Below are 27,839 nucleotides of genomic sequence, written 5' to 3'. Positions count from 1 at the left end.
TCCCATTTCCATCGTTCACACACACAAAAAAAAAAATCCATTTTCATTTCAGTCTATTTTGATTGCTCGCAGCAACCAGATCGTGTTTGTGTCGTCTCTCAGAGAAAATTCGGAAAATTATCAATTAAAAAGTACCAAAAAGTGAACCTTTATCACAGTAAGTGACTTTCCGGTGCTCTTTTCTCTCCCATCTACCACGAAAACTCCTCGAAACCATCAAATCACGTTTTAAAGAGAATTTTTTCCTTTTATTTTTTTTTTCTTGGTCCTGGTTTTGTGCAATTTGTGTATATAACACGCATGTATGCAGAAAAGTTGTGAAAATTCTATTTTCCTCTGTGTAGCTGTGTTCGTGTGTCTGTGTAACGTTGTTTTTATGATGATCCAAATGTTGATGAGAGGAAAATCTATTTTCAGAAAAATTCGTATACAGGGCAGCGAAAATAAATTTAAATTGAAATTACACACGACATGACACCCACAGCATTTTTTTTTGTCTTTTCTCAACTGATTCACTTGAGCCATTTTTGAGTCAAGTTATCAAAAAAAAAAAAAGTTAAAAAAAGCGGAAAATCTGCGCATTTCCAGTTGTTTTCAAAAAATGGCTTTTTTTAAAGGAAGTGCAAAAAAAAAAAAAAAAATGAAGAAAATTTTTAATAATTGGATTATTTAGCCATTCATTGCACCATTTTTTCCAGTTGTTGTGAATCTTCGTGTTATTTATAACAACAAAAAAAAATGCCTATCGTACAATTGTAACTTGAGAACGAGATGATGGAAGAATTTTTGCAATACCGTTGCTTTTCGGTTGATTTTTCTCATCATTATTCTATTAAAAGACTTTATACTACGAAAACGATAATAATCATTAGACATACCTACCGAAATATGTGCCGCGACAATAACCTCTAACCATGGAATCGTGCGTCGTCGTGACAGTTTTTGGTTCAGTGACGGGCCCTTGAATGATTCGCGTGACGTAATTCGTTGCAGAGGTCGATAAACCGTGAAATTTTGTTCGAAAATTAAATTTTTCATAATTTTTTTTCGAAAAAATCCCTTCAAACGCGAGATTTTTGCCCTTTGTTGCCCGTTTCTCGTGTACGAATTCCATCTGTGACGCAGTTATTGCGCTTTGTTCCATCTCCGCTTTATCGTTCAGTACTCTTTCGCTTCACAATTCTCGCCGACCGGCCTGTACCAAATCATACAAATGTATTTTTAAATATCAATTCATGTATTTTTTCTGCTCTTATGTGCTTGTGCGGAACAAAACCAATATAACATGCATTTATAAAGCGCATACGAACCGAGATATTCCGCAGCAGATTGAAATGGAGTGGCAACGAAACATGAATTTATTACTCTACATTACATTTTTATATACCTCGACAGCGATATTTTGTTCTTTTTTGCATCAATTCTCGTTTTTTTTTTGTTACAAACGAAAAGGTTAACATTCAAGAAAAATTCTAATAAATTGAGTTTTTGATAAATTTATTTTAATAATTTAAATAATAATAATAAAAAAAAATAATATTTTTTAAATAATTTTGTTTATTTATTTAAAAATATTTTCATATAAAAAAATTTTTAAAAAATTAAAAAATAATTTTTAATTTTTTTTTAATTAAATTAAATTTTAGTAATTATTTTAATTTTAAATTAAATTTTAATTTTTTTTTAATTAATTTAATAATAATTAATTTTATTTTAATAAAAATTACAAAAATTGACTCAAATAAAAAAAATATTGTGATGAAAAATTAATCTTGAAGTGATTAAAAAAAATTCTGTCAGCACAATTGAGGAGCTCAGTGATGATGTTGATTAATAAATAGAAATAAAAAGAAAGAAATATGAGCACACAAACAAAAAACAATGTAAACAGTCGAAGAAAAGAATCTAGAAATTAAAACAGGAAAATTCCGTTGAATTGCGTACGGTACAGACACAAGCGGTACTATTATAAATTTGCCGTAAGCAGTTTAATTGTTATTTTGTATCAAATTTGCCAGTGTGAGCATATTAAATGTTATTACCAATGTAGTTGTTGAATTATAGGAGCTAGAAGAGCATTACATCATTTTACAACGGGACAATTATATGATTGAAGAAATTTCAGACAGTTAAATAGCTTTCTAAGGCGATTAAGTGAAATTCTGAGAAATTTTCATAAAAGTTTAAGTTTTTAAAGTGAAAAAAAAAATTTAAAAAATTTAAAAAATAAAAAATAAAAAAATAAATTATAAATAAAAAAATAAATATATTTTTATTAATAATTTTATTATTTGAAAAAAGTTAAGAAAGTAAACAAAATTAGTTAAAAAATATAAAATTTAATTTAAATTAAATTAAATTTCATTTTAATTTTTTAAAAATTTTATAAAAAATTAAATAATTTTTTAAAAATTAAAAGTTTTAATTTAGGAGAAAATATTAAAATTTAAAAAAATAATTTAAATTAAAAAAAAAATGAAAATATGTTGCAATAAATTTTTTTATATGAAAAAAAATCAAATATATAAACAAAAATTAATTAAAAAATATTTAATATTTTTATTTAAAATTATTTTTTTTATTTTATATTAAATTTTATTTATTTTTTTAATTTTATTTAATTTATATTTAATTTTTTTTTTAATTTTTCTAAACTTGTACTTTTTTGTAATTTTTTTACATAAAAATTTTGAACTTTCCGAAGTTTAAAAAAATTATTAGATAATGCTACTTTTTTCTAAAAGTAAAATTTTTTTTAAAAAACTTTTTTTGGCTAGATTTTGGCTTTGGAGATTTTTTGGCTAAATTAAAGACTTCAAATGAAATTTTGGAGATTTTTTTTTTATTTTTGGAGAATTTGATTAAAATTTTGAATAATTTTTACGAAATATTGAAGAATTTATAAATAAATTGGAAAATTTATACAAAACTTTGGAGAATTAATGCAGTTAAAAAATTAAAAAAATTAAAAAATTAAAAAAAATTAAAAAAATTAAAAAATTAAAAAAATTAAAAAAATTAAAAAAATTAAAAAATTAAAGAATTAAAATTAAAAATTGAAAAAATTAAAGAAAACTTAAAAAAAAATGTGACTCGTAAAATCCTTTTGAAAATGTTTCTCTTTTTTAATCTCTTCAGTAAAAAATTTTTCTTTAACAAATTTTCGTTCAACAAGTTCTTAACACAAAAATTTTCAAATTCATTGAACTTTAGTAACAGGAAAAAAAGTCAATTAAAATACATTTTCAATACACTTTCCACAAATCCCTTCGTAGATAAAAGAAAACTTGTCTGAAGCAACCCGTTCGTAATAACAAAACAGGTACCCAAGTGTAGGTGTAACTCAATACCTTTAAGCATTTTCTCCTACTTCTGGATGACACTTGACCTTTTAATACCTTTTTCAATTTATTGTCGTTCGGAAACAAAACTTTGAGCATGAAATTTTAATCAACTAATTTTTCAGAAAACCGTGGCGCGCCAATCAATCCTCCAATTTTACGTCAATTTTTGTGGCATGAAATTAAATTGAGTCAAAAACACGAAAAAATCTCTTCCGTCATTTAAATTTAAATTCAATGTAATAAATCTTGTGTAGATAAAAATAATTTTTTTTTTCAATTTTTTTAAAAGGTAAAAAAAATTCTAAAAACTTGTGCCAACCAATTTTAATATGTATAAAACATAAATTTTGACAAGGTTTACACGTGAAAAGTACGAAAATGGTGTCACTTGTATAATTATGTTAAATATGAGGTAATATTCAAGCTTTGTTGTGGACTTTAGATTAATTAGCACATTTTTCGAGAGAATATTCAAAAAAAATTATTCTACGCCTGTGTAATAAATGAGCTGCAAGCATGTAACTTTACACAGGTGTTATCGATCTTTTTCGTCGAGTACGGACATGTAATTATGAAAAATTAATAGGTTTCCGCTCCGGTATGAAAAAAAAAGATTAACAGGGTGAGAGGGAGAGAAAATGTCGAATTTTCTATCACATTTTGAAGAGACAATTTTTTTACCATAAATTTGCTTGGTTTGGATTAATTATTTCATTTACTTACCTTTGGTCATTTGGGGCCTTGAATAATTTTTCACGTCTCGTCTAATTGATCTGCAATGAAAAAATGAGATAATTAATTAAAATTTATTTGAGTTTTGTGAATAAATCACAATGAGACGAAAATTGTCCTTCCTCGAATGACAAACTTTTTTTTTGTTTGTATTAAAGCACATCCTGAGGGCATTAAATTAACAATGGGTAACAAAACAACAAACTTCTCTCTCTGTGCATGCCCTCATGAATATTTTCCGTAATTTATGCGCGTGACATTTGCATTCGTCGGTCTTTTTCGCAAAATAATGGCTTAGAAAGCATTGTTTCGAAGGATTTTCTTTCCCAAAACTTAAGCTTTGAAAATAAATAAACGAGAAAAAAAAATTTTTTTTTCACGCTTTCTGCATCTAAGCTCTTTTTAATATGCCTCTCTAATCACTTCTCGTAATAAATATTGATTTACAAAAAAAAAACAAAAAAAAACATCAGGACATGAAACAGCTTGAAATTTTACCCAACACTTTTTTTCTTTATTTTTATCCACACTACGAGAAATATTTGCGGTTTTCGTTTTTTTTTTCTTCATCACTCAACGTTTCTCTTTTTTGCTACTGTTTTATTCTCTTTCGAATCTCGTTAAGATTCATGAATGTAATGCCACTTTTTGTTGTTTTGAGGTTTTTTTCGTAGACATGCACAGCTTTTCTCCTCTATGATTCACGGATAAAAACGCATCAACAACACAACACAAGACATTTTTTTCTCTCGAGACACGTAATATGGGATTTATTTTTAGAAAAATATCTGCGTGATGTATCTTTGCAATAATGGGCACTTTGATGCACAAACATACAATAAATGCTACCTATTCAACATGTGTAAATGTGATTTACTATTTTTCTTGCTGGTTAATTTTAAGTGCATGAGAAAAGTTACGAATTTCTTAAAATTAACTTTTTTCGTTGGAAATATTTTTTTAATTGAAATTTTTTCACCTGAGTTAATTTTTTTCAATAAAAAATTTATGAAAATCATTGAAAAAAATTACAATTAAACTCTTTGAAAAAATTTTTTTTAAAAAAGTTAAAAAAAATTAAAATAATATAATTATAATTAAATTAAATTTATAATAATTAATTAATTTATTTATTTTAGTTTAATTGCTAAAATTTAATTATCATACAATTTTTACATTTTTTATATGAATTTTAATATGAAAAGTTAAAAAAATTAAAATTTACATTTTTTTTAAATTTAATTTAATTAATTAATTATTAATTTTAATATTAAAATAATTTTTTACTTTATTAATATTAAATTTATTTTATTTTATTTTTTAATTAATTATTTTTTTTTTGAATTTTCAAAAAAAAATTTTAATTGATCAATTTTCGAATTATTTATTTTTACAAATTTTAATTTAATTTTTGTATTCATTTTAATCAATTTTTTTAAATATTTTTTAAAATATTTAAAATTTTTTAACATTCTTTATTCATTTAATTAAAATATATTATTAATATAATTTTCTAATATTATTTTAATTTAATTTTTTTAATCAATTAATTTTTTTATTTTAATTTTTTAAATTAATTAAAATTTAATTAAATTTTACCAAAAATGTGATGAAAAATAATAAACTTCGAACTATTTATTTTAATTTTTTTTTCTAAAATTTAGAAATTTATATAAAAAAACAGGGCTTAAACTGCTTTCGACTTTTGCTTTTGCTTGCCATATTTTTTGCCCAATTTTTGTGTATAATATCCTTAAATGTGAATAAAGTAAATTATTTTAGATTATTTTTTTCATTTTTTATATAAAATACCATAAAAACTTTTAGAAAATAATGTGCTTCTATTTTGCTTTTTTTTGCTTTTGCTATTGCTTTTGCTTTAGTTTAAGCCCTGTAAAAAAAATATCAAAAAAATTTTTTTAGGACGAATTCTTGATAAGTACAAAATATTTCCAAAACCTACATGACTTGACAAATTTTTCATATAAATAACTTATTTTTCACTTGTTATTTTTGAACTGCATATTTTCTGCAGGTAGTTGTGAATAACCCCAATGTTTAATCAAATTTATTACAACAGTCATACACAAAAAATTTACGAAGGCGTGAAATGGATTTTGAACTGTGAATGCATTTTTTAAAGTGTTTGCATGAGTAAGAGCTTTGTCATGCACGAATTTCTCTGAATGTCGAGAAAAATAATTTATGGAAGATTTTTTCAAGGAATTTTTACTCCTTTAAAAAATTCAATAAAATTTAAAAAAAAATATTTTTTTTAAATATTTTTTTTCAATTAAATTAAAATTAAAATTAATTATATTTAATAAATTAAATTTAAATAATTAATAAATAATTTTAAATAAATTAAAATTTTTAATTTATTTTTTTTTAATTATTTAATTTTAATTTAATTAATTAATTCAATATTTAAATTTTTTAAAAAAATATTTTTTTAAAAATAAAAATAATAAAAATTCAATATTTAAACAAAAAATCTTAATGAATTTTTACGAATATTAAAATTACTTTTTTTTTTCTCCGCCATGTAAATATTTTCTGGTGTTGTATGAGAACGGTTATTTTGATACAAGCATAACAGTAGCAGATAATAAAGCAATTTCACACAAACACTTCATTGGACTGATTTTATATATTTTTTTTTGTGTTGATCCCACACACAGAAAAAAAATCAACGAAGAGAAAGATTAATAAAATTTAGTGCAAAGTGATGAATGAGCATTGACGTGAGTGCTTTTCAGAATGTTCGTTAGCGGGTAAGTCCATCGAAAAAAGCCACACATAAAAAAAAATTAAAGAGAACAATTTTCTTGCAAAAATGTTTGTTTTGCTTCAAAGCACGTTGCATGTTTTGAACAGACGAGAGAGATTGTTTCAATTTATTAGATTACCGTTAAAATCTGATAATGTTATTTTTTTCGGTTGTACGTTATTTAAATCAAACGGTACACGCCAAAAGATTGATTTCTCCTCTACATTTGAATAATGTTCTGAATTTCTTGACTTTGCTTCAGGCAATCGATATTGTCGTTCGTGTAATCAAACAAGTGCTGAATAATTTTTTTTTATTTTTTTTTTCAAAATAGAAAAAATAAGAAAAAAAATCTCGTCAATATTCTCTCAAATGAGAGAATTGAACTAATAAAAAAAAACTCGCGCAAATAACGCACAAGAATGCCGAACAAAGAGGAAATAAATAGCAGAGAACACTCTCGCAGATTTATTAAGAAAATTCCGCCGGTTTTTTTTTTATTTTGGCACAATACCATAGGCACTTGCAATAGAGTGAACGGATAAACGGTTTTCTGTTGAATCATCATCTTTATTTCTTCTACGGTTGTTGACTCATAAATACTTTCGCATGTATGAGGGAAATAAAAGTTAAAATTAAAAAAAAAGAAAATACCTCAGAATCGAATGTTTCCTCACGAAATCAATTTTTTTTTCAAGTTCAGCTCAATCGTTTCCTTGTTTGAATCAATTTTTGTCAAATTTTGTTTTTTTCTGTTAAATTTGAAGAAAAAAAATTATTTTTATTGATTTGAGGCTAAATGTATTATTATCCCAAAATATGTGGGAGGAATAATTGAATTGAAACCCTCGCAATTTTTGAAATGTTATAACTCAAGATGTGCTTCACGAATTTCTTTCGGGGTTTTTGTAAGATATGCGTTTTAGCTGGTTGGAGGTTTCTGTGAAGAAAAAATAAGAAAATGTTATGGAAATTCGTGGAAAATTAAGAAAATGTAGTGTAAGGTTCATTGCATAACCAAAGGAGCATAAAATTATATTATTTCTTTAAAATGTTTGTTAATTAACATCAATGAGAATTTTCTCATTAAATTTTTAATTTTTTTTTCAACGATTTCTTATTTTTTTTAAAAACTTTTTAAAAACAAAAATTTTCTATAATTTTTTTTTTCAAGCTCATCATAAAATTTCCACGAACATTTATTATCTCTCAATCAACTTTATTATTATAAAAATTTTCCTTATGCACAGTATGTCCTTTTTAATGCATTTTATATTTCACTCACGAAACTGACTTTTTTCTCTGCTTGATAAGAAAATAATAAATTAGATCATCCAATATCCTACTTAAAAGTCAAATAAATTTCATTTCATTTCTAGTTGCATAAATCTCTCACAGCATCGTATAAAAACATTTTTTTATTTTTTTTTTAAATTATCGAGAAAAGTTAATTTAAGCGTATTTCTTCAATATTGACTGAAAGTACTTTTTGAATTATAAATCAAAAGATGAGTTAAAATGCAATGCAAATGAAATTTACGGAAAGAGAGAAAAAGAGAGTAGCAGACATTTTCTATTGTACGAAATTGCGACAAGACGAGAAGATGATTATTGCAATTTTTGCTCTTCTTCGAGTGAAATATTGATTTTTTTCTAAAAAAAAATTAAACTTTGATTCGTGAGTGAGTCTCAGCGTACTCATAACAAGGTCAGACACAAAGATTGACTTAATTTCAATGTTTCTTCTTGCGGTTCTTCGTGTCTATGTTCAGCTGCTTTGAGCAAAAAAAAAAAAAAATTTAGCATAAAATGAAAAGAAACATTAACAATCAGACACTTGAGACTTGAATGCATAAAAAAAGTTTGTGTCGTATTTTTATTTAATGTTGTTTTCGTTTTTTGTGTGGAAACAGACACACTTTGCTATAAAACATGCGGTGTTCCGTGCGGCATCGCTGAAGCTCTTTCTGGCATTGTTAGTCACAGTTGGCTGATGAAATGCAAACAATTTTATGTGTTTTTGTTAATGTCTCTGATGAATTGCTCTTTGCCGTGTTTTTTTTTCCTGCAACTTACTCAAGTGCAATGTGCTTGGCGGGACAAGAAAGTTGCACGAGAACAAGATTTTTTTTTTTTGAGTTTATCAATACATTTTTCTATACGAGAAACGTGTTATAAAATAAAATATGAAATATAATGAGGAACAAAAACGTGATATTTATTCTGGTTTATGGACTCTAACAATTGTTCTTTACTTTCAAGTTTTAAACTAGTTTTAGTTTTTAAATAATTAAAATTTTAATTCAATTTAAAAATCGGCTTATTTGCTTTGATATTCTTTCACTTTCATATTCATGTCACTTTTTTGTTTCAATAATGAGTTCACCTTGTCTCATATTCATCTTTTGCAACCACATGAAGAGAAGAACAATAAAACGCAAAACAGACCGTAACGAGACGAACAAGTCAGCAGAAATAAAATAAAGAACATCACTTCACTTTTTTTTTGTATGAACTGTTGATGGACAACAGATTTTCATAAAACAATGAGATTTGCATGAATAATAAGGCGGATGGAATAATCAAAAAAGTTTTGGGTTTTACTGTTTTTATAAATTTGAACAGGAAGTGAGTCAAATAGAGTTAAAAAATCAAGAGCTGAAAAGTTAGATCAACAACTAAGAGGTTCAGATCAAAAGCTGAGAAGTTCAGATCAAAAGCTGAGAAGTTCAGATCAAGAGCTGAGAGGTTCAGATCAAAAGCTGAGAAGTTTAGATCAAAAGCTAAGAAGTTTAGATCAAAAACTGAGAGGTTCAGATCAAGAGCTGAGAGGTTAAAATCAAGAGCTGAGAAGTTTAGATCAAAAGCTGAGAAGTTTAAATCAAGAGCTGAGAAGTTCAGATCAAAAGCTGAGAGGTTCAGATCAAGAGCTGAGAGGTTAAAATCAAGAGCTGAGAAGTTTAGATCAAAAGCTAAGAAGTTTAAATCAAAAGCTGAGAAGTTTAGATCGAAAGCTAAGAAGTTCAGATCGAGAGCTAAGAAGTTTAGATCAAAAGTTAAGAAGTTCAGATCAAAAGCTTAAAGGTTCAGAGAAAGGTTTAGATCAAGCTAAAATTGAGCTGAGAAGTTTAAATTTAAATCAAAAACTAAAAACTTTAGAGCTAAGAAGCCAATCATTGAACCTTCTCTTACTTTTTCAATTACTATAAATTACGCCCTCAATTTAAAGTGCGAATTTCGTTCACTTAAAAAAAAACATTTACATATTTCTCGCCGCTCATAAAATACCGAAAACAGTCTTAATTATGGCAACTTACTTATTTATTACATGCAGACATTTTTAATGAGTTTCTGTCTCATTCTCTCTCTTCTTCTCTTGACTTCTGGTTCTACTTAGTATTAATTTCGTTGAACCATCAAAAAATCTAGCACAATAAAATATTTATAGTATATGCCTCCAATTTGACGATCAATGCACTGAACAAGCGAAAAAAAAATGTAAACGTGTAAAAGAATGTGTGAAATATTTTCTCGACTATTTTTTTTGGACTGAACGAACCTGGTGTGTATCAATAAATAAATAGGTAACCGCATAGAGAGTTTACCAAAGAGTAACTCACAGATTGCGATGGCATGCAACTATTAATAGACCATACGAAAGAATAATTGGGTCATATTTACGGGAAATTGTTGTTGTGTTATTTTTGAAACGAAAAGAATTTCTTTGAGGAAATGCATTTGTTGCGAAATTTCGTGAAGATCGTAAAATTTCTCATAAAACTTGAACGAAAAAAATTAACAAAAGCAATAAAAGATGATTTATAAGCGAAAAAAAATGCAAATCCAAGAAAATCCTCTATCAGCATAAATTAACCGTAAATCATTTTAATGTGTCGTCATCTTTTGAAGTAAATAACATGAGGACAATGTAGAGATGCTTTTAGTAGGTCACATATCGATTTTTGTGCAAAACCCAAAATGTCATCGTTATTGTCGTTCATTGAAGTGAATACACATGAGGATTTATTTACGTTAAAAGGACAACTGACAGTTTAAGTAATTTTTTGTGTCTTTAAAATATTTTTTTCTTCTTTTTTTATTAATTTCGTTTTAAAAGTTAATGAAGATTTATTTTCAATGTCGATAGTTCATTCATTGTTTATTTTTTTTTTGTCTCAATTTGGACGACAATGCCAATAACAAATCAATAAAATGTCTATTTTTGCCCTAATTTAGACAACATAATGCCTGACATTAACATCGACACGTTCTGTTAGACAATTGAAAAAACTGGATCAATTGAACAAAATGGCATTCCATTAAAAATAAAAAAAAAACAAGTAAATTGTATGAAAAAGACGACTAGTTTGACTTTTCAATATCCATCAGGTTCCGGAGATTACAATGGTTTTGTAATCTCTTTAGGAAGACACACGTTAATGCTTTTAAACGATTTTTTTTCAAGCTAATGTTAAATGAAGCATGATTAGTCGATATACGTCAGTGCGTTTATGATGAGTTACGAACGTAAACAAGAGTAGTTTATGATTAGTTTTTAATTCATCTTTTATCCAAACAGTTAAGACTTTGGAAAAAAAGTTTGTTTATTTTGTTAAGTAAAGTCAGTCGTTTGAAGATTATTTATTTAGTTTAAGGCAATTGAAAGATAAAAATGTTTTATTTTTCTTCTTATTTAATTTTAATTTAGAAAAAAAAATAATGAAAATTTTTAGATTTGATTTTTTTTATTCAAATTTTTTTTTAGAAAGTATCAAAATTGTTAAAAATCTGAATTTATCAATATTTTAAATTTTAATTAATTAAATAATTAATTTAATTTAATTAATAAAAATGAATTTTAATTCAAATATTTGAATGAAAAATTTAAAATGAAATGTTCATTATACTTAAATTATTAAAATTTAAATTAAATTAATAATTAAAAATAATTAATTGATTAATAAAATTAAACTTTTAATTAATTTAAAACATTTAGAACAACAGCAATAATAATTTTAAAATAATAATTTTTTTATTAATTTAAAGCTGAAGTTGTCTTAAAGTACTTTAAAAAGAAGCTCCAATAATTGAGTTAAAGAAATTTTTATGGTTACTTTAGAAATTACTTTTTCTGTTTCTTTTATTCTTAAATTTAATTTATCTTTAATTTCACTTTTATTCTTATTTTTTCTTTAATTCTTATTTTTTATCTCATTTAGTATTTTTATGTTTTTTTGTCGAATTTTTATATTTATTTTTTATTTTATTTAATTATTATTTTAATTTTTTTTAATTTAAATTAATTTTTTTATTTTATTAATTTTTTTATTTAATACCTATTTAATTATAATTTTCTTATATATTTTTTTTGATTTTTTTAAATATTTTTTTTATTCATCAATTTTACTTTGATCACTTTCATATGACTCTAATCTCTAAGATCTGAAAAAAATAGAAAATTTATTGAATTAAAAGTTTTAAATACACATAATAACGAGATATTAAAGATAATTTAATCTTGTAAAAAATCCTTTAATTGCCAATTACAACACATTTTTTTTTCATCTTCTTTTATAAAACTTCTTCAACTAAAGATACCAATCTAAAAAAAAAAATAATTACGTGCAAAACGATCTTCTCATGTTTCACAACTTTTAACATCATAATTTTTCTTTTAATTGCAGATTATTGAACATCTTCATCGAGAAGTGTGAATAATTATAAAAAATAGTGTAACGAATAATTATAAAAAAAAGTTTTTGTAAAGAAAAAGTGAAAGCAACCAAAGAAACAACAAAAAATCGATCATCAAAAATATGACTACTCGACTAAAATCACAGAAAAAAATCATCGTAAGTATTGGAGTGAGAAGAGTTTATGGATGGATAGAAATTTGTATCAAACGACAGTACAATACGTAATTAATAACGAGTGCATAAGAAGCGCGGAAAAAATAAAATAAAAAAAAAACAAAAGATAAGAAAGTTGTAGTAGAAAAAATTTAAACAATAAAATTTCTTGTGTGTTTAAAAAAATTATCTAAAAAAAAAGTAGTGCACCTTGAAAAAAAAAATTTTCATAAATGAATCTATTATGCAAGAAATTTATAATAAAAAAAAATATTTTTTATAAAAAAAATAAATAATAATAATTATTATTAAAAAAAAATATTAAAAAAATGCTTGCGTGCTAACTAACATTGAATTTGTGTTCCAAATAATTTTTTTTTAAAAGAAAATTTTGCTGTTAATTGTTTTATCTTCTCTATTTAATGTTAATGATTGTTTACTACCAAGAAAAAGTAAAAAAAAAAAATTAAAATTTTTAAAAGTTAGCGAACGTGCAAATTCTTCACGTTCAATTGTGTAAATAATTGTTCATCTTGTGCATTTCAAGTTTTAAATTTTTTCTTTTATTTTGCGATTTTCTTAATACTAACTCGTGTGTTTTTTTCTTCTTCTCTTTTTTTCCCAAAAAATAAAAAAAATTAGAAAAACTAAAAAAAAATGACACTTGGAATTAATCAAAATTACTAAAAAAAATTATTTTTGTGGATTTTTATCACTTGCACGATTTAAAAAATAAAAATTAATAAAAACTCAAAAAAAAATGAGTGTCGAGGAGAATTCAAGTGAAATGGAGCAAGCAATTGTGGCTCCCGAGATACCCGAACGAACACTAATTGATCGCACAATGTCGCTAAATATTCAGTCAGAGACACTTTGTGACAATGACAACGACGACGAGTCACCGCCCGATTTGAGCGGCGTAAAAATATCGCTGCATCTGTCGATGGATCAAGGGCAGATGATGTTGCAGGGAAGCGACGGCATTTGCACCGGAAGTAAAACGAAGAAATTCCTCGAGTCAGATGATGCTATTATTAGTCAAATATTTTCGCAGACAATTTGTTCGACAGGTGTGACGCCAACGGATGAAAGTGAGGAATTCTACGGCGGCGGCGATAAATACGTGAACACGAACAAACCATCGTCTCTCGAAAGTCCAAATAGATCGCCGAACAGCAACGACGACGACGACGACGAAGAGGAAGACGACGTTGACGACGATAACGTGGTAAAGTCACGCTTGACAATTTTGAATAATCAACAGCGTCCCAGTATTGTGATAGATTGCTTCGATGAAACACCGCCGATATCGCCGCCCGAAGAAATGACTCCGAGTGCAGGTGCCGCGTTTTATTTTCACACCACGATCGTCGACGAGGACGACGTAGAAGAGACTGCAAACGATCCCGAAGAGGAGGAAGAGGATCAAAGTGCTCAGCTAAATGACGACATGCATTTGGATGAGGAGCTTTTGCAACAAGCTGTCGCCATTGTCGACAACTTTACGACAATTGTGGAGGACGACGACGACATTGTCGATCAGATTCTCGCAAGTCCCGACAAGACTGACAACAACGATGCCGTAAGCAATGAAGAGACGACCATCAACCAGACGTATAAGGAACTCGCGGAAACGGAAACTAATGAAGCGCCAACAGATTTTTTGGCAAATAACGGGTTTGAACTTCCGGAGCCAGCTTTGGTGCAAGTTAATCAAGTTGATCCGCTTGAATATACGAATGGGAAGGGAAATGGCGTTGAAAGTGACGACGATGAGGAGGAAGATGACGATAGTTGCTCTAACAATCTAACCGCTAAGACATACAGTTTTGATGATGAGGCATGTATTAACCCTTTTTTATCTTTTTCTCTATTAATTTTATCATAATTGGGTGTCGGTTTTCGCACTAATTAACTCTAATAGAAACTCAACGGAATGAAAATGGATGAAAATAATCCTTTGAGATGTTAATTTAGCTCCAAAGATGTTAATTTAATACCTTGAGATGTTAATTTAATACCTAAAGAGGTTAATTTAGCTCCAAAGATGTTAATTTAATCCATTGAGATGTTAATTTAATACCTTGAGATGTTAATTTAATACCTTGAGATGTTAATTTAATAATTTAATACCTTGAGATGTTAATTTAATACCTTGAGAGGTTAATTTAATACCTTGAGATGTTAATTTAATACCTTGAGATGTTAATTTAATACCTTGAGATGTTAATTTAATACCTTGAGATGTTAATTTAATACCTTGAGATGTTAATTTAATACCTTGAGATGTTAATTTAATACCTTGAGATGTTAATTTAATACCTTGAGATGTTAATTTAATACCTTAAGATGTTAATTTAATTTAATACCTTGAGATGTTAATTTAATACCTTGAGATGTTAATTTAATACCTTGAGATGTTAATTTAATACCTTGAGATGTTAATTTAGCTCCAAAGATGTTAATTTAATACCTTGAGATGTTAATTTAATACCTTGAGATGTTAATTTAATACCTTGAGATGTTAATTTAATACCTTGAGATGTTAATTCAATACCTTGAGATGTTAATTTAGCTCCTTAATAGGTTAAAATAACATCTCAAGGACCTAAATGAACTTCGTAGAAGTAAAAAATTTCCTCTTATCCTAAAAAAGGATTAATTTTCATCACTTTTCCAATTCCGTTGGGAATACTAAATAACAACGCAACATTCACATAAGTAACAACTAATGACTCTTTAACCGCCTAATCAATCAAAATATATCACGATGTCATTAAAAAAGATTTAACGGTTTATCATGTACATTTACAACACTTTGTTGAGCTTCGTCTATGTTTTCCATGGGATTCATTGAATGTGAACCACATTTTATTGACGGGTTACTGTCCATGAGGATTATCGAATTAGTCTGCTAAAAGCAAAATCTATCATGAAAAGTTGAATGAACGGAAAAATTAATAAGCCACCAAAAGGCGCAAAATCCAATTAGTTGATTGCTTGTACACAAACCATGTTGAAATACGAGACAAACATGTAATTTCCGTTTATTACAAAAAAAAATCTAGTTAATTTGACAGACGTGGAATTTTTTTCGTATAAAAAAAGAAATTCGTCAAATAACTTAGTTAGGATTAGATTACAATGAGAGAAAATGTTTCTGATTTTACTCTAATTTTTTTTGAGAAGTTGATAAATTTTCGTTTTATGAAAGATTTTTTTTAAATGATAAAAATTTTAATTAAAATTAATTTAAAAGGCATTAATAATTATTTCAAAATTAGGTAAATATATTTTTTTAAATAAAATAAAAATAAATTAAAAATTTATTTTTAAAATTATTAATTTTCAATTGAAATTAATTTTTTGAAATTAATTTTAATTTTTTTTTTGTTCAAAATTATTTTTTTTTATTTATTATTCTTACCTTTTAAATTTTAGCGAAAAAAATAATTTTGTGTAGAAAAATTTTTAAAAATTTAAAATAGTAAAATTTTTCACAAAAATCTGTTTGAAAAAAAAAATTAATATTTTTCAATTAAAAAAAAAAATTATAAAAAAAATTAAAATTAAAAATATTTTTAATTAATTTTGAAAATTTAATTTGTTTTTTTTTTTATAAAAATGTTAGAAATTTTCTCGAAAAAAAAATAAATAGAAGAAAATTAAAAATTTTTTTCATAGTTGTAACTGCCTTAATTAAAAAAAATAATTCTATAAAAATTAAAAAAAATTCTCCAATCTAGAATTAATTTAAAAGTTTTTTCGTTCATCAACGTTCTAATGAAAAAAATAAAAAAAAACTTTAAAATTGTTTGTCCAAACAAAATTCTCAAATGGTTTCTCTCAAAAAGTTTGTTCTACTTTTACCTTTTCACATAATCGACATATAAGATCACATTTCAGTAGCAAACACTATAGACTTTTTTTTTGGCAAAAGTTCATAAAATACGAAAAATTGGTAAAATAACAATTATACGTTCTACCTTTGCCGAAATCACATAAAACTTCCTCGTATCCTTTATTTCACACACAAATATTATTAAATTTTAAGGCATGCTCTTTGTTGTTGTTGTTTTTTGTGCTTTGCTCATGAAAAATCTCGCTTTGTTTTATAAATGTTTTTTTTCGCATGTTTTTTTTTTTGCTTATTCGCTTGTGGCTTATTTTGCGACCTTAGATCATTTATATGAATAAAATATCTCGTATCATTGAAAAAAAAATGTTTTGTGCCTAAATGAAATATAAATAATAATGTGATATGGACCCTAATTAAGGATGTTAATTAACCTAAAGAGAGATAAAAATGACATTTTTTCTTTATCCAATATGAATCATAGTAATCGTCTTTTCGGTTTAAATGACTCTGTTCGTGACATTTTTGGTGAAATTTAAAAAAATAAATAAAAATAAACAAAATAAATTTAAAATGGATCGAACCTTAATTTGTATTAAATTACGTAACAAGCATCAACTCAAGCCAAAAAATCTAAAAATCCATGAAACAGACTCAAAAATTATCGTAACTTATCGAAATGAGGCAAGTTTGCTAAAAAAAAAAATTTAAACGAGAAAAAAATTCCCCCCGTAATTTAATCAATAAACCTAATAAACTTGGTATCATTTATCGACAGCAAAAATTTTATTTAATGGCAAGGTACTTTCACGGCGCCGTCAGAGTTTTTCCAACATGATAGGTTCTATTTAAAATAAAATAATAGAAAAACTTTTTTTTTTGTTAGAAAACATTTTTTATCGATCAATTGCACCGACAGGAAAATTACATTCAAATTGTTTATCGAGGAGACCTTGAAACGCATACGTGATAGTTGTTTAAAGTTATACATTAACTGATTTGCAGTAAACACATTTGTCATACTTTCCACATGCTTGAACATTATGTTACTTTTTTAATAAGAGTAACTAGAACACAAATTTATTGATTTTATGTGAGATAAAAAAATGTTTTAAAAAGAGAGTAACAAGGAAGACGTAAAAATTTTTATTACAAGTAATTTAGACGATGTTCTTTATTATCTTTCACCAATGTCACTAAATCAATATTTGTAACAGAGCTTATACTCAGAGGATTTTTTTTAGATTCTGAAGGGTTGAAAAATGAAATTTTTTAAATTTATACAAAGTTTGTAACGCAATAACTTGAATTTTGTTTTATGAAATTCTTTACGGGTTTTTGTATTTGGTCAGAATTAGCTCTGAGAAGGTTTCTGTAAAAGGAAATTAGAAAATGAATAGGAAAAATGGTAGAAAATTGAGAAAATGTAATGTAAGGTTGATTGCATACCCTCAGGAGCATAACATTAAATTTATCTTAACAAATATTTTTAAATATTTATTTTATTTAAATATTTTTTTAAAAAAAAATAAAAAATAAAAATTATTTTTAAAAAATATTTTTATTAAAATAAATTTTAATAATTTTAATTTTTTTTTAAATTTTATTTTTTTTTTTTTAAATTTAAATTTTAAATAATTTTAAATTAATTTTTTTAAAAATATTTTTAATTTTTTTTTAAATATTTTTTTTTACTTATTATTTTTTTGATTTTTTTTTATTATTATTTTTTTTTTTGTATTAATTTTTTCCAAAAAAAATATTTTTCTTTATGGGACTACGAAGCTTTCAAGCCATTTACAATATTGAGATAAGAAAAAAATTATTTTTTTTATAATTTTTTTTAAGAAAAATTTCATTTTTTAACCTATCAGGGTCAAAAAAAATAAACATTGTCTTTTCCATTTAAAATCAGTTCACGATTTATTTATGAAAATGTTGTTACGTTAATTATATTTATTAAATATTATTATTGTATAAATTATGGTGATGGTCTTCTCATCTTGTGAAGTGTTAAATCTGTATTATCATAAATAAATACTCAAACTGACAATTTTTCATTAGATTCAGTTAGAATTGTACTTTCTTTATTTGATATAAATTATATTTTTTTATGCTTTTGTATACATTTATTTTTAAAACGCGTGTTTCAATTTTTTTTTGCTCTTGATTTTTTTTATTTATATTTGGACTATGACGCTCTTTATAATTTAATTTTATTTGAAAAATTGCAACAATTGGCAAAAAGAGATTAACTTTTTTTTTCATAAGGTCATGGACAATATTTTTCTTCTTAAAGAGCGATTTGCGTCATATATTTTTTTGCGTCATTTATCGTTGATATAACCGGAGGTACCTACATATAACCAAAAGCAGAGTTCAACGTAGGAAGAGAAAATTGTTCGCAATTATTCTATTAAAAGAACCATAACTGAATAGATATCTGAGGTAATTTTTTCGTGTTCTTGGCTCATAATTTGCTCAAATAAAAGAAAAATTTCCAACAATCCTTTTTTACTCGAAGACTTATAGTCTTTTTCATTGAATAACTTTCAAGGTTATTTGAAGGTCATTAGTTCAAAAGGCTTATAATTAAAATTTTTTGATGGAAAATTGATTGTTAGGATACAAGCTTTTATTTGAGTCTATGACCCTCGAAAAAATGAAGGCAGATAAGATGATATATCAACTCAAAATCTTGAGAGAATTGAAAATTTTCATCATTCTAAATTTAAATCCTCATATTAGTTTTCCGCAAATCAATCATACTCATATAAGATGACTGATTACCGGCTTAAAATCACATTTTACGGATAAATTATTTCATCGAGCCACAGAAATAAATCAAATTCCGAAACACATGAATAAATGTATACAAAAGCAAGAAAAGAAAAAATAAGAAAAATTCCGTATCTAATCGTCTCTAACCAACCACAATAGCAATCAGAATCTGTGGAAACGCACAGCGAGGAGGCATACGAAGAGGAACATGTCATCGAAATCGATGAGAAGGGACAGAAAAAAGTGACATCCAAGTCGAGTAAAGCCGCATTTGCGGGAAGTCGTGCGACAGCGAGCATCGAAACGAATGAAAATGGCGTCTCGACAAAGGCAACCATGGAAGCGGTCCAAGAAAAGGCAGCGAAGCAACTTGCGAAAGCAATTACCAATGGAAATATCACCATTGAAGCTGTCGAATCGACACAGGAGGAAACACAAAAGATAACCGGAACACCGCCAACGAATAAAGTGAAGAAAGTACGGAAAATCAAGAAAGGCAGCGGTGATTCGGAAAAAGAAAATATTTCTGTGGTAAGTGTTACGATTGATTGATTAAAAAAAAATATCTCAGCTATTTTCTGCGCGCCGATAATTTTTCTTTGTACATACGCTTCATGCTTCTTTTTTGACGTAACATCTGTTTTTGTCTTTTTTTGTTATATCACAAACGTCATTTCAGCGAATACCATTAAAGTATCTTCTTGTAAGTCAAAAAAAAAAAAATATTTGAATTGCATGAAGGTTTTTCGTCGCTTATTAGCTTTAGAAGACAAAATTTCTTGAAAGACAGAAAACTTTGTAAATACTTGATCCCCATTTTTTTCTGAATGTTTTTTTTTTGCATGAAATTTGATTGTGAATTTTTCTTGTCAAGCATTCATCAATTATTATGTTTAACAAAATTTGTAATGGGCATGAAAATAACACGAGAAGTCTCTCACCAACCTCGAGGCAAAATGGAATTCACACGAATGGAGATACAAAAAGCCCGGCGCCTCCATCGGCGCTTCCTAACAAACTGACAAATAACGGTAAAACGACAAGCTACTACCACACATTTAACTGCAGCCGGGACATAAAACGACGGAAAAACGGCGTCAATAACTTCCTCAATCGCGACATGACAAATAACACAATTAACGAGCTTAAGAACAACTTTGAGCGTCTGATTGAGGAGACGCAGCGCCAAGCAAAACACCGGGAACCAACAACAGCTATTATTAACAATTTACATAACAACACTAATAATCATAATATGAACGGTAATAGCATTAATAATTCACGAGTCTTCTGTAACCGACAAGATATTCTTATGAACACAGACAGAAGACACAAAAAAGTAACAAGTTACGGCGATGACTTATCTAATATTGATGTTAAGAGTTTGGTAAGTATCGCCTTTCTTTCTTTTTTTCTCTCAATTTTTTTTGTAGATTACCTGTTTATGTCGCTTGCAAAGTTTCTGTTTCGCATTTATGTTAATATTTTATTTGCTTTTGGAAATTTATTGTGTTTTGGCTCTAATCGTCTAACATATTCGCAAATACCATAATCCTGTGAATAATTTAAAATTTTGAATCATCATTCTGAGAATTGGGCTAATTTTTTTTTGGTAGTTTGGTTGTTTTGAGGAATATTTCTTGTTGCTCTTCGTACATTTTGACAGTTTTATCATAAGTTGGGAAATATAAGTTAAACTTTTGAAAAAATTTAAAAGCTTTCAAAATCAATTTTCGAAAATATTAAAAGCTTTTGAATCAATTTTCGAAAATATCAAAAGCTTTCGAATTTATTTTCGAAAATTTCAAAATTTCGAATTAAAAGCTTTCGAAAAAATTTTCGAAAAGCTTTCGAATTTCAAAAGCTTTTTTTCGAAAATTTCAAAAGCTTTCGAATCAATTTTCGAAAATTTGAAAAGCTTTCGAATTAATTTCGAAAATTTCAAAAGCTTTCGAATTAATTTCGAAAATTTCAAAAGCTTTCGAATTAATTTCGAAAATTTCAAAAGCTTTCGAATTAATTTCGAAAATTTCAAAGGCTTTCGAATTAATTTTCGAAAATTTGAAAAGCTTTCGAATCAATTTCGAAAATTTCAAAAGCTTTCGAATTAATTTCGAAAATTTCAAAAGCTTTTAAATCAATTTTCGAAAATTTTTAAAGCTTTCGAATCAATCTTCGAAAATTTGAAAAATTTAAAAAAATTTCGAAAAAAAATTTTAAGAATTTTTAAAAAAATTTCGAAAGAAAACGTTGGAAAAGGAGGAAATTTTTTTTCTAAAATTGATCAATAAATTTAATATTAAACATTTTAAGATAACTCTAATTCAACTAAAAACATGGGTTTAGTGCGGAAAAAATCAATTTTTAACGAAACATGACCAGAATTATAATGATCTTCCAACTCCTTCATCAACACTTCTTTTTCACTTGATTTGAAATTGTATTTCATTCGTGTTAAAACGGATTATGGGATACTTACCTGAATAATTTAAAATTCCGTATACAACAAGGGAAATGGTGTGATAAATGAATCGTATAAAAGAGAATTTTGTTAAAAAAAAACCACATCCATCCAAGATAAATTAGAAAAGTTTTGTGCGAAAAAAAAAAGTTCATAAATTTTTCACTCTTCACGACTTCGATCGTCACGTGTCTTAAAAAAATTCTTATTACGTAAAATTAATTTTTTTCTTTTATTTAAATTTTTCTCTCGATATTAAAAACAAAAGGTGACTTGGATCCCGAGAAAAAAGCAATCTGTTAGGGTAAGACTTGATATTTGTCTTCTTCTCTTTGTCAAATATTGACGTATACCTTAGTTCAATGTCCAAATTTGTCGTCGTGTATTGTGCAGGAGGAGCACTTGTTGAATCTCTCGACATTCAGTCAATATGTCCCGAAGATTGTTGGTATCATTTGTTTGTCTTTGAACATCTACTTCAAGGCAGCATCTCTTAAGGCTGTAATAATATTATTGTGAAAACCCAATTTATGTCGAATCATTTTTTTGTTGTGAGGGAAAAAAGCCCATTGTGTATTATTTGTCGTTTTCTTCTCTGCTCCTTCTATTTTTTTGTTAGATAGTATTCTTAACATTGTGATACGATTAAGATTATGAAATTCCAACTAAACCGTTTTTTTTTCGCAAAATCTTTGATTGTGTGTCCTGGAATTATTTTTAGTTTTGTTTTGATTGCCTTTTCTTCAATTTTTTTTTACAAAACCAATTTTTTCTCCATTTTAATAATATGATTTATTTTTTTCTTTCTTTGTATTATTTTTTCCATTCCCATGGTGTATATAAAAAAAATTGTCCAAAACCACGAAACACATCACACTTCATCACAACACACAAAAAAAAACAATTATACCGAAAATTGTATAGAGCAAAAGTTTTAGCAAATTTGATGCCTTGCAAAAAAGTGCTTCGAAAGCTAGTATCAATGGCAAGCCGGGGGTATGTATCAATTATTATTAATTTTTAAGTTTATTTTTATTGCTTTCTGTTAATATTTACTGTCTTTTCTTGTGTAAAGTCTTCTCATGTGTCGTTGCTTTATCATCCCACACACTTTGCTGTGATGACATTTATTGTTGGAAAATGTTTATGTTAGAACCCACGTCAATAGTTTAATGAAAACTCCTACAATTGTTTTTGTTCAGACGGAATGTTGTAAATTACTTCGAATTGTGGAAAATTTTATATGGAAATTTTCCGAGAATTTTTTACGAGGTTAAAAATTTTAATTTCGAAATTAAAATTTTTTTTTTCGAAATTAAAAATTTTCTTTTCGAAATAAATTTTTTTTTCGAAATTAAAAATTTTCTTTTCGAAATTAAAAATTTTCTTTTCGAAATTAAATTTTTTTTTCGAAATTAAAAATTTTCTTTTCGAAATTAAAATTTTTTTTTTCCAAATCAAAAATTTTCCTTTCGAAATTAAAAATTTTCTTTTCGAAATTAAAAATTTTCTTTTCAAAATTAAAAATTTTCTTTTCGAAATTAAAAATTTTCTTTTCGAAATTAAAAATTTTCTTTTCGAAATTAAAAATTTTCTTTTCGAAATTAAAAATTTTCTTTTCGAAGTTAAAAATTTTCTTTTCGAGATTAAAAATTTTTTTTTTCGAAATTAAAAATTATCTTTTCGAAATTAAAAACTTTCTTTTCGATTTTTTTTTCTTTTCGAAATTAAAAATTTTTTTTCGAAATAAAAAATTTTTTTTTCGAAATTAAAAATTTTCTTTTCGAAATTAAATTTTTTTTTCGAAATTAATTTTTTTTCGAAATCTAAAAATTTATTTCGACATCGAAAAAAAATTATCTAGATTTTTGACTTTTGAAGAATCTTCTGAACATTTTCCAAAAAATTAAAGCAAAGAAAATCCAAAACACTTTCAACTATTATCTCAACTAAACATTGGTCAATGGGTCAAATTAGGTACAAAATTACCATTTTCTCCTATTTTTGTTTGTTTTCCTTTTGTATCACACGTGTAAGTGTTATCCTCAAAAATAAACAAAAATATATCGGATGTTGACAAAACACAAGCTTTAGCAATCATGAAGTCGGAAGTGTAATTTAATGGTTTTACTGCTTTTGGGCACAAATTATTACAAAATTAATTTCCTTTCAAGCGAAAATCTTTAAACAAGGAAACGCAATGAACCAAAAAAGACATGAGAGTTCAAATCAAACCGACACTCAAAAAAAAATTTTTTTTCTGCGATTTTTTTTTTAATTAATTTTTTTTTTTATTTAATTTAGGCACCACTGCCTCCAATTGATAATAATTGCAAAGCATGTGGCAAAACTGTATTTCAAATGGAACAAATGAAGGCTGAACGGAGTATCTGGCACAAAAATTGTTTCCGTTGCGAGGAGTGTCAGAAGCAATTAAAGTGAGTGTTTTTTTTTTTTTTTTTTGAAAAAAATAAATATTAATTTTTTTTTTCATTTTTAGCTTTGACACATACGAAAGTCACGAAGGAAAATTGTATTGCAAACCTCATTTCAAGTCGCTTTTCTCGCCAAAAGTCGTCGAAGACAATGAGCCCGTGAAACCGCGCAAGCCACAATTGATTATTGCCGAAAATCAACCAGTTGAGTTGCCAGCCGATGTCGTTAGGAGTTCAGATAAAACGGATTCTGGGCTGGAAGAGTTGCAACAACTGAATCTAAAGTCACGTTTCGAGGTTTTCGAAAAGGGATGCACAAATGACGAACGCAAGGAAGTGCATTTAGATCGTTCGCCAAGCGGCGTGAAACGAAGTCAGTCGATTTTGAGCAAATTGGCGAGGTAATTTTTGATTTTTTTACATTTTTTAAAAATAAAAAAAAATAATAAAAAAAATAATAAAAAAAAAAATAAAAAAATAAAAAAAAAAAAAAAAAAAAATAAAAAAATTAAAAAAAAAAAAATTAAAAAAAAAATAAAATAAAAAAAAATAAAAAATTAAATTAAAAATAAAATTTTTAAAAAAAAAAAAAAAATAAAATAAAATAAATTTAAAATAATTTTTAATTAAAATTTTTTTTTTAGATTCCAAGCAAAAGGCATGGAAATCGGTAATTTAGATGTCGATGGAATCCCCATCGAATATTCGTCAGAAGAGGAAGAGGAGGAAATCGATAACGAAGAGACACACGAGCAAGTTCTCGAACGTGCAAGACGCGCACAAAAAGAAAAACCCGTTGTCTGTGCCAACATGGATGACATCAAGACACGTTTCGAAACGGGGCATGTGACAACGCGAGAGGAGCGTCGCGAGGAACAAAAACAAGAGTTGCAATCGATTCGTTCGCGCTTATTTATGGGAAAACAGGCGAAAATTAAGGAAATGTATCAGCAAGCGGTCGAACAAAGCGAACAAACGGTAACGACGAGCAAAGTGGATTGTGATGTAGACTTAGAAAAGGCCAGATCGATAAAGGAAAAGTTTGAAAAGGGCATTAGTGAGACCGATGAGAATACAACTAAAGTTCCTGACGAAGAAATGGCCGTTTTTGAGCAAGGTAAGCTTCGAGTCTCTCGAGAAATGCGAAGAAATTGAAAAGTAATAAATTTATTTTTTTTTTATTTTAGGAATTTCAAAGCAGTCACGTTCGATCTTCAAAGAATTAGATGCAAATGTTGCCAAACAACCAGCATCTCTTCCCTCGCCAAACATATCAAACAGCAAGACGACAGAAAAGCGAAAACAATTCGAGGTAGATATTGGAAAAAGAAAATATTTTTCGACTCGAGACGTTGAAAAAATTAAATTTTTGGATTTTTTGATGCAATTACGAGCAAATTTTATTTATAAAAATCGACATGACTTTAAATAATTTGCAAATTTATGAGTGAATTTGAGTTTAAAAAATTAAAAAAAAAAAAAAATTAATTTTTTTCGAAATTTAATTTGGAAAATAAATTAAAAAAAAATAAAATTTAATTTTCACAAAAATATCAAAAAATTAATAAAAAAAATAAAAAAAAAAATTAATTTAAATTTAATTAAATAATTTTAAAGAATTAATTTTTTCATAATTTAAAAGTTAAATTAAATTGAATTAAAATTATTTAAAAATTAAATTAAAAATATTTTTAATTAAAAATTAATAAAAATTATATTGGAAAATATTTGAAAAAAAAAAAAAATTAATAATTTATTCAATAATTTTTTTAAATTTAATTAATTTTTTTAAATTTTGAATTTGAATTATTTAATTAATTTTAAAAATAAGTGAATATTTAATTGATCCTTATCATCAAAAATATTTTTAAAAAATTAAAAATTCAAATATTTAAAAATTAATATAATTTTATTTTATATTTAATTTATTATTGTGAGCAAAAGATAATTTTTCAGCAAGGAACATGTGCTCAAAATCAATTCTTTGCATTAGAAAATCCGAAAATTTTATTAAATTAAATTTAAAATTAAATTTTCATATTTTTCTTAAAGCAACAAATGACTTCAAGTTGCGAAGTAGTAAAATCCGGCGAAAAAGTTGAAGATGTCGTCATTGCAACGGAAGATGTCTCAAGCAAATTCAAGTTCTTCGAAACATACAAACCGGAAGAAACCAAGAAAAAGGAGTTCAGAATCACGCCGCCAAGAGAAGGTGTCGTCAAAGTAAGAATTTTTCTTCTTTTTTATGAAATTTTATTAATTTTTAAAATTTTTTTCACACAGATGCCCTCACCTGAACAAGACAATGAACGCAAAAATGGAACAAACGGGACTGACAATTTGGAAGATGACTCATTGGTTGCCGCTAAAGCGCACACCGCTTCAAAAATGTTGTCGTTATTCCGACAGATGGAGGAAAAGAAGCACACGAATGTCGATACGGGCCCGAAACCCTTGAAACGCTTCACACCGCCTCCAGATGATAACAAGAGAATTTATCAAGATCAAGACAGCGCTGACGAATATACAGATGAAGAAGTTGAAGAAGAAGGTAAAATTTTTATTTAATTAAAAAAATAATTTTTAAAAAAATTTAAATTAAATTTAATTAATAATTAAAAATAATTTTTTTAATTTTTATTTTTTAAAAAATTATTTTTTTTTTTAATTAATTTTTAAATTAAAAAAAAATTATTTTTAATTAAATTAATTAAAATTTTAATATATTATTTTTTTTTTTAATTTTCATAAATAATTTTTTAAAAATTAATTTTAATTTTTTTTTAGAATGCGAAGAAGAAGAAGAACACATCACAATGAAGAGCGAAGAAGAAGGATTAAAAGCTGCCAAAGAGGCTGCTCGTGCCAAGTTACTCCGGGAGAAATTCGAAAAATGGGAAAAGAGTCAGATAGAGAAGGAACAACGAGAGCAAAACATGAGCTCCGTCAATTTATACGACGAAAACTTGGATGAATCGCAAGTTGAGAGTGCTAGAAGGTAAATTTTCTTTAAAAAAAAAAAATTTAAAAAATAATAAAAAATTAAATTTTTCATTTTTTAGCATCCGTGCTAAATTCGAAAATCTACATGAAACACGGACGGTGCAAAAAGAACAAATAAAAGTTAATCGATTTGTGGTAAATGAAGAAAATTAATTTATTTTATGATTTTCTTATAATTTATTTTATTTTTTTTTTATTTTCAGTAATTTTTATTATTTTGCCGTTTATTAGAGAAAATTTATTAAGCACTTTTTTAAATAAAAAATATATTTATAAAAATTAAATTGTCTACATAGACACAAAAAAAATATTTAAAAAAACTAACTTAATTTATTTTTCATTTAGAGATTAAAAATTAATTGTTTGCAATAAAGCACAAGTACTTTAAAATTTTTTGAAACTTTTTAAAAATTTTTTATTAAAAAAATTAAATAAAAATGTCATAAATGTTTATCGCATCTTACATAGCTTATTATCTTATTAAAAATATATTTTATTGAAAATAAATAATTTTTTCATAGATGTTATATTGTAATAGATTATTATTATAATAATGCTTCATTTTCGAAATCAAAAATTTATGTATAATAAATTATTATTATTTTTAA

At 26.0% G+C, this 27,839-nt stretch overlaps 1 protein-coding gene across 3 annotated transcripts; it reads left to right on the top strand.

The window, feature by feature from the left end:
* Positions 1–74: 74 nt before the first annotated feature.
* Positions 75–27,710, top strand: LOC134833817 (LIM domain and actin-binding protein 1). 3 transcript variants are annotated; one of them, XM_063848272.1, is made up of 14 exons: positions 75–157; positions 12,531–12,698; positions 19,492–19,863; positions 20,207–20,719; positions 22,718–22,789; positions 24,098–24,231; positions 24,294–24,629; positions 24,873–25,345; positions 25,416–25,540; positions 26,281–26,451; positions 26,512–26,779; positions 27,016–27,226; positions 27,291–27,366; positions 27,435–27,710. In XM_063848272.1, the coding sequence occupies exons 2-14, from the start codon at positions 12,663–12,665 to the stop codon at positions 27,435–27,437; spliced, it is 2,790 nt and encodes a 929-aa protein (XP_063704342.1). In that variant the 5' UTR covers positions 75–157; positions 12,531–12,662; the 3' UTR covers positions 27,438–27,710. The 3 variants fall into 3 exon arrangements, with proteins under 3 accessions (XP_063704342.1, XP_063704343.1, XP_063704344.1); XM_063848273.1 differs by lacking the exon at positions 20,207–20,719 and adding an exon at positions 20,012–20,035; XM_063848274.1 differs by lacking the exon at positions 20,207–20,719.
* Positions 27,711–27,839: the final 129 nt, after the last annotated feature.

This window comes from Culicoides brevitarsis, chromosome 3 (assembly GCF_036172545.1).
Source record: "Culicoides brevitarsis isolate CSIRO-B50_1 chromosome 3, AGI_CSIRO_Cbre_v1, whole genome shotgun sequence".
Taxonomy (NCBI): domain Eukaryota; kingdom Metazoa; phylum Arthropoda; class Insecta; order Diptera; family Ceratopogonidae; genus Culicoides; species Culicoides brevitarsis.
Note: the sequence above shows the minus strand (reverse complement) of the source record. Positions and strands in the feature narration are given on the sequence as shown.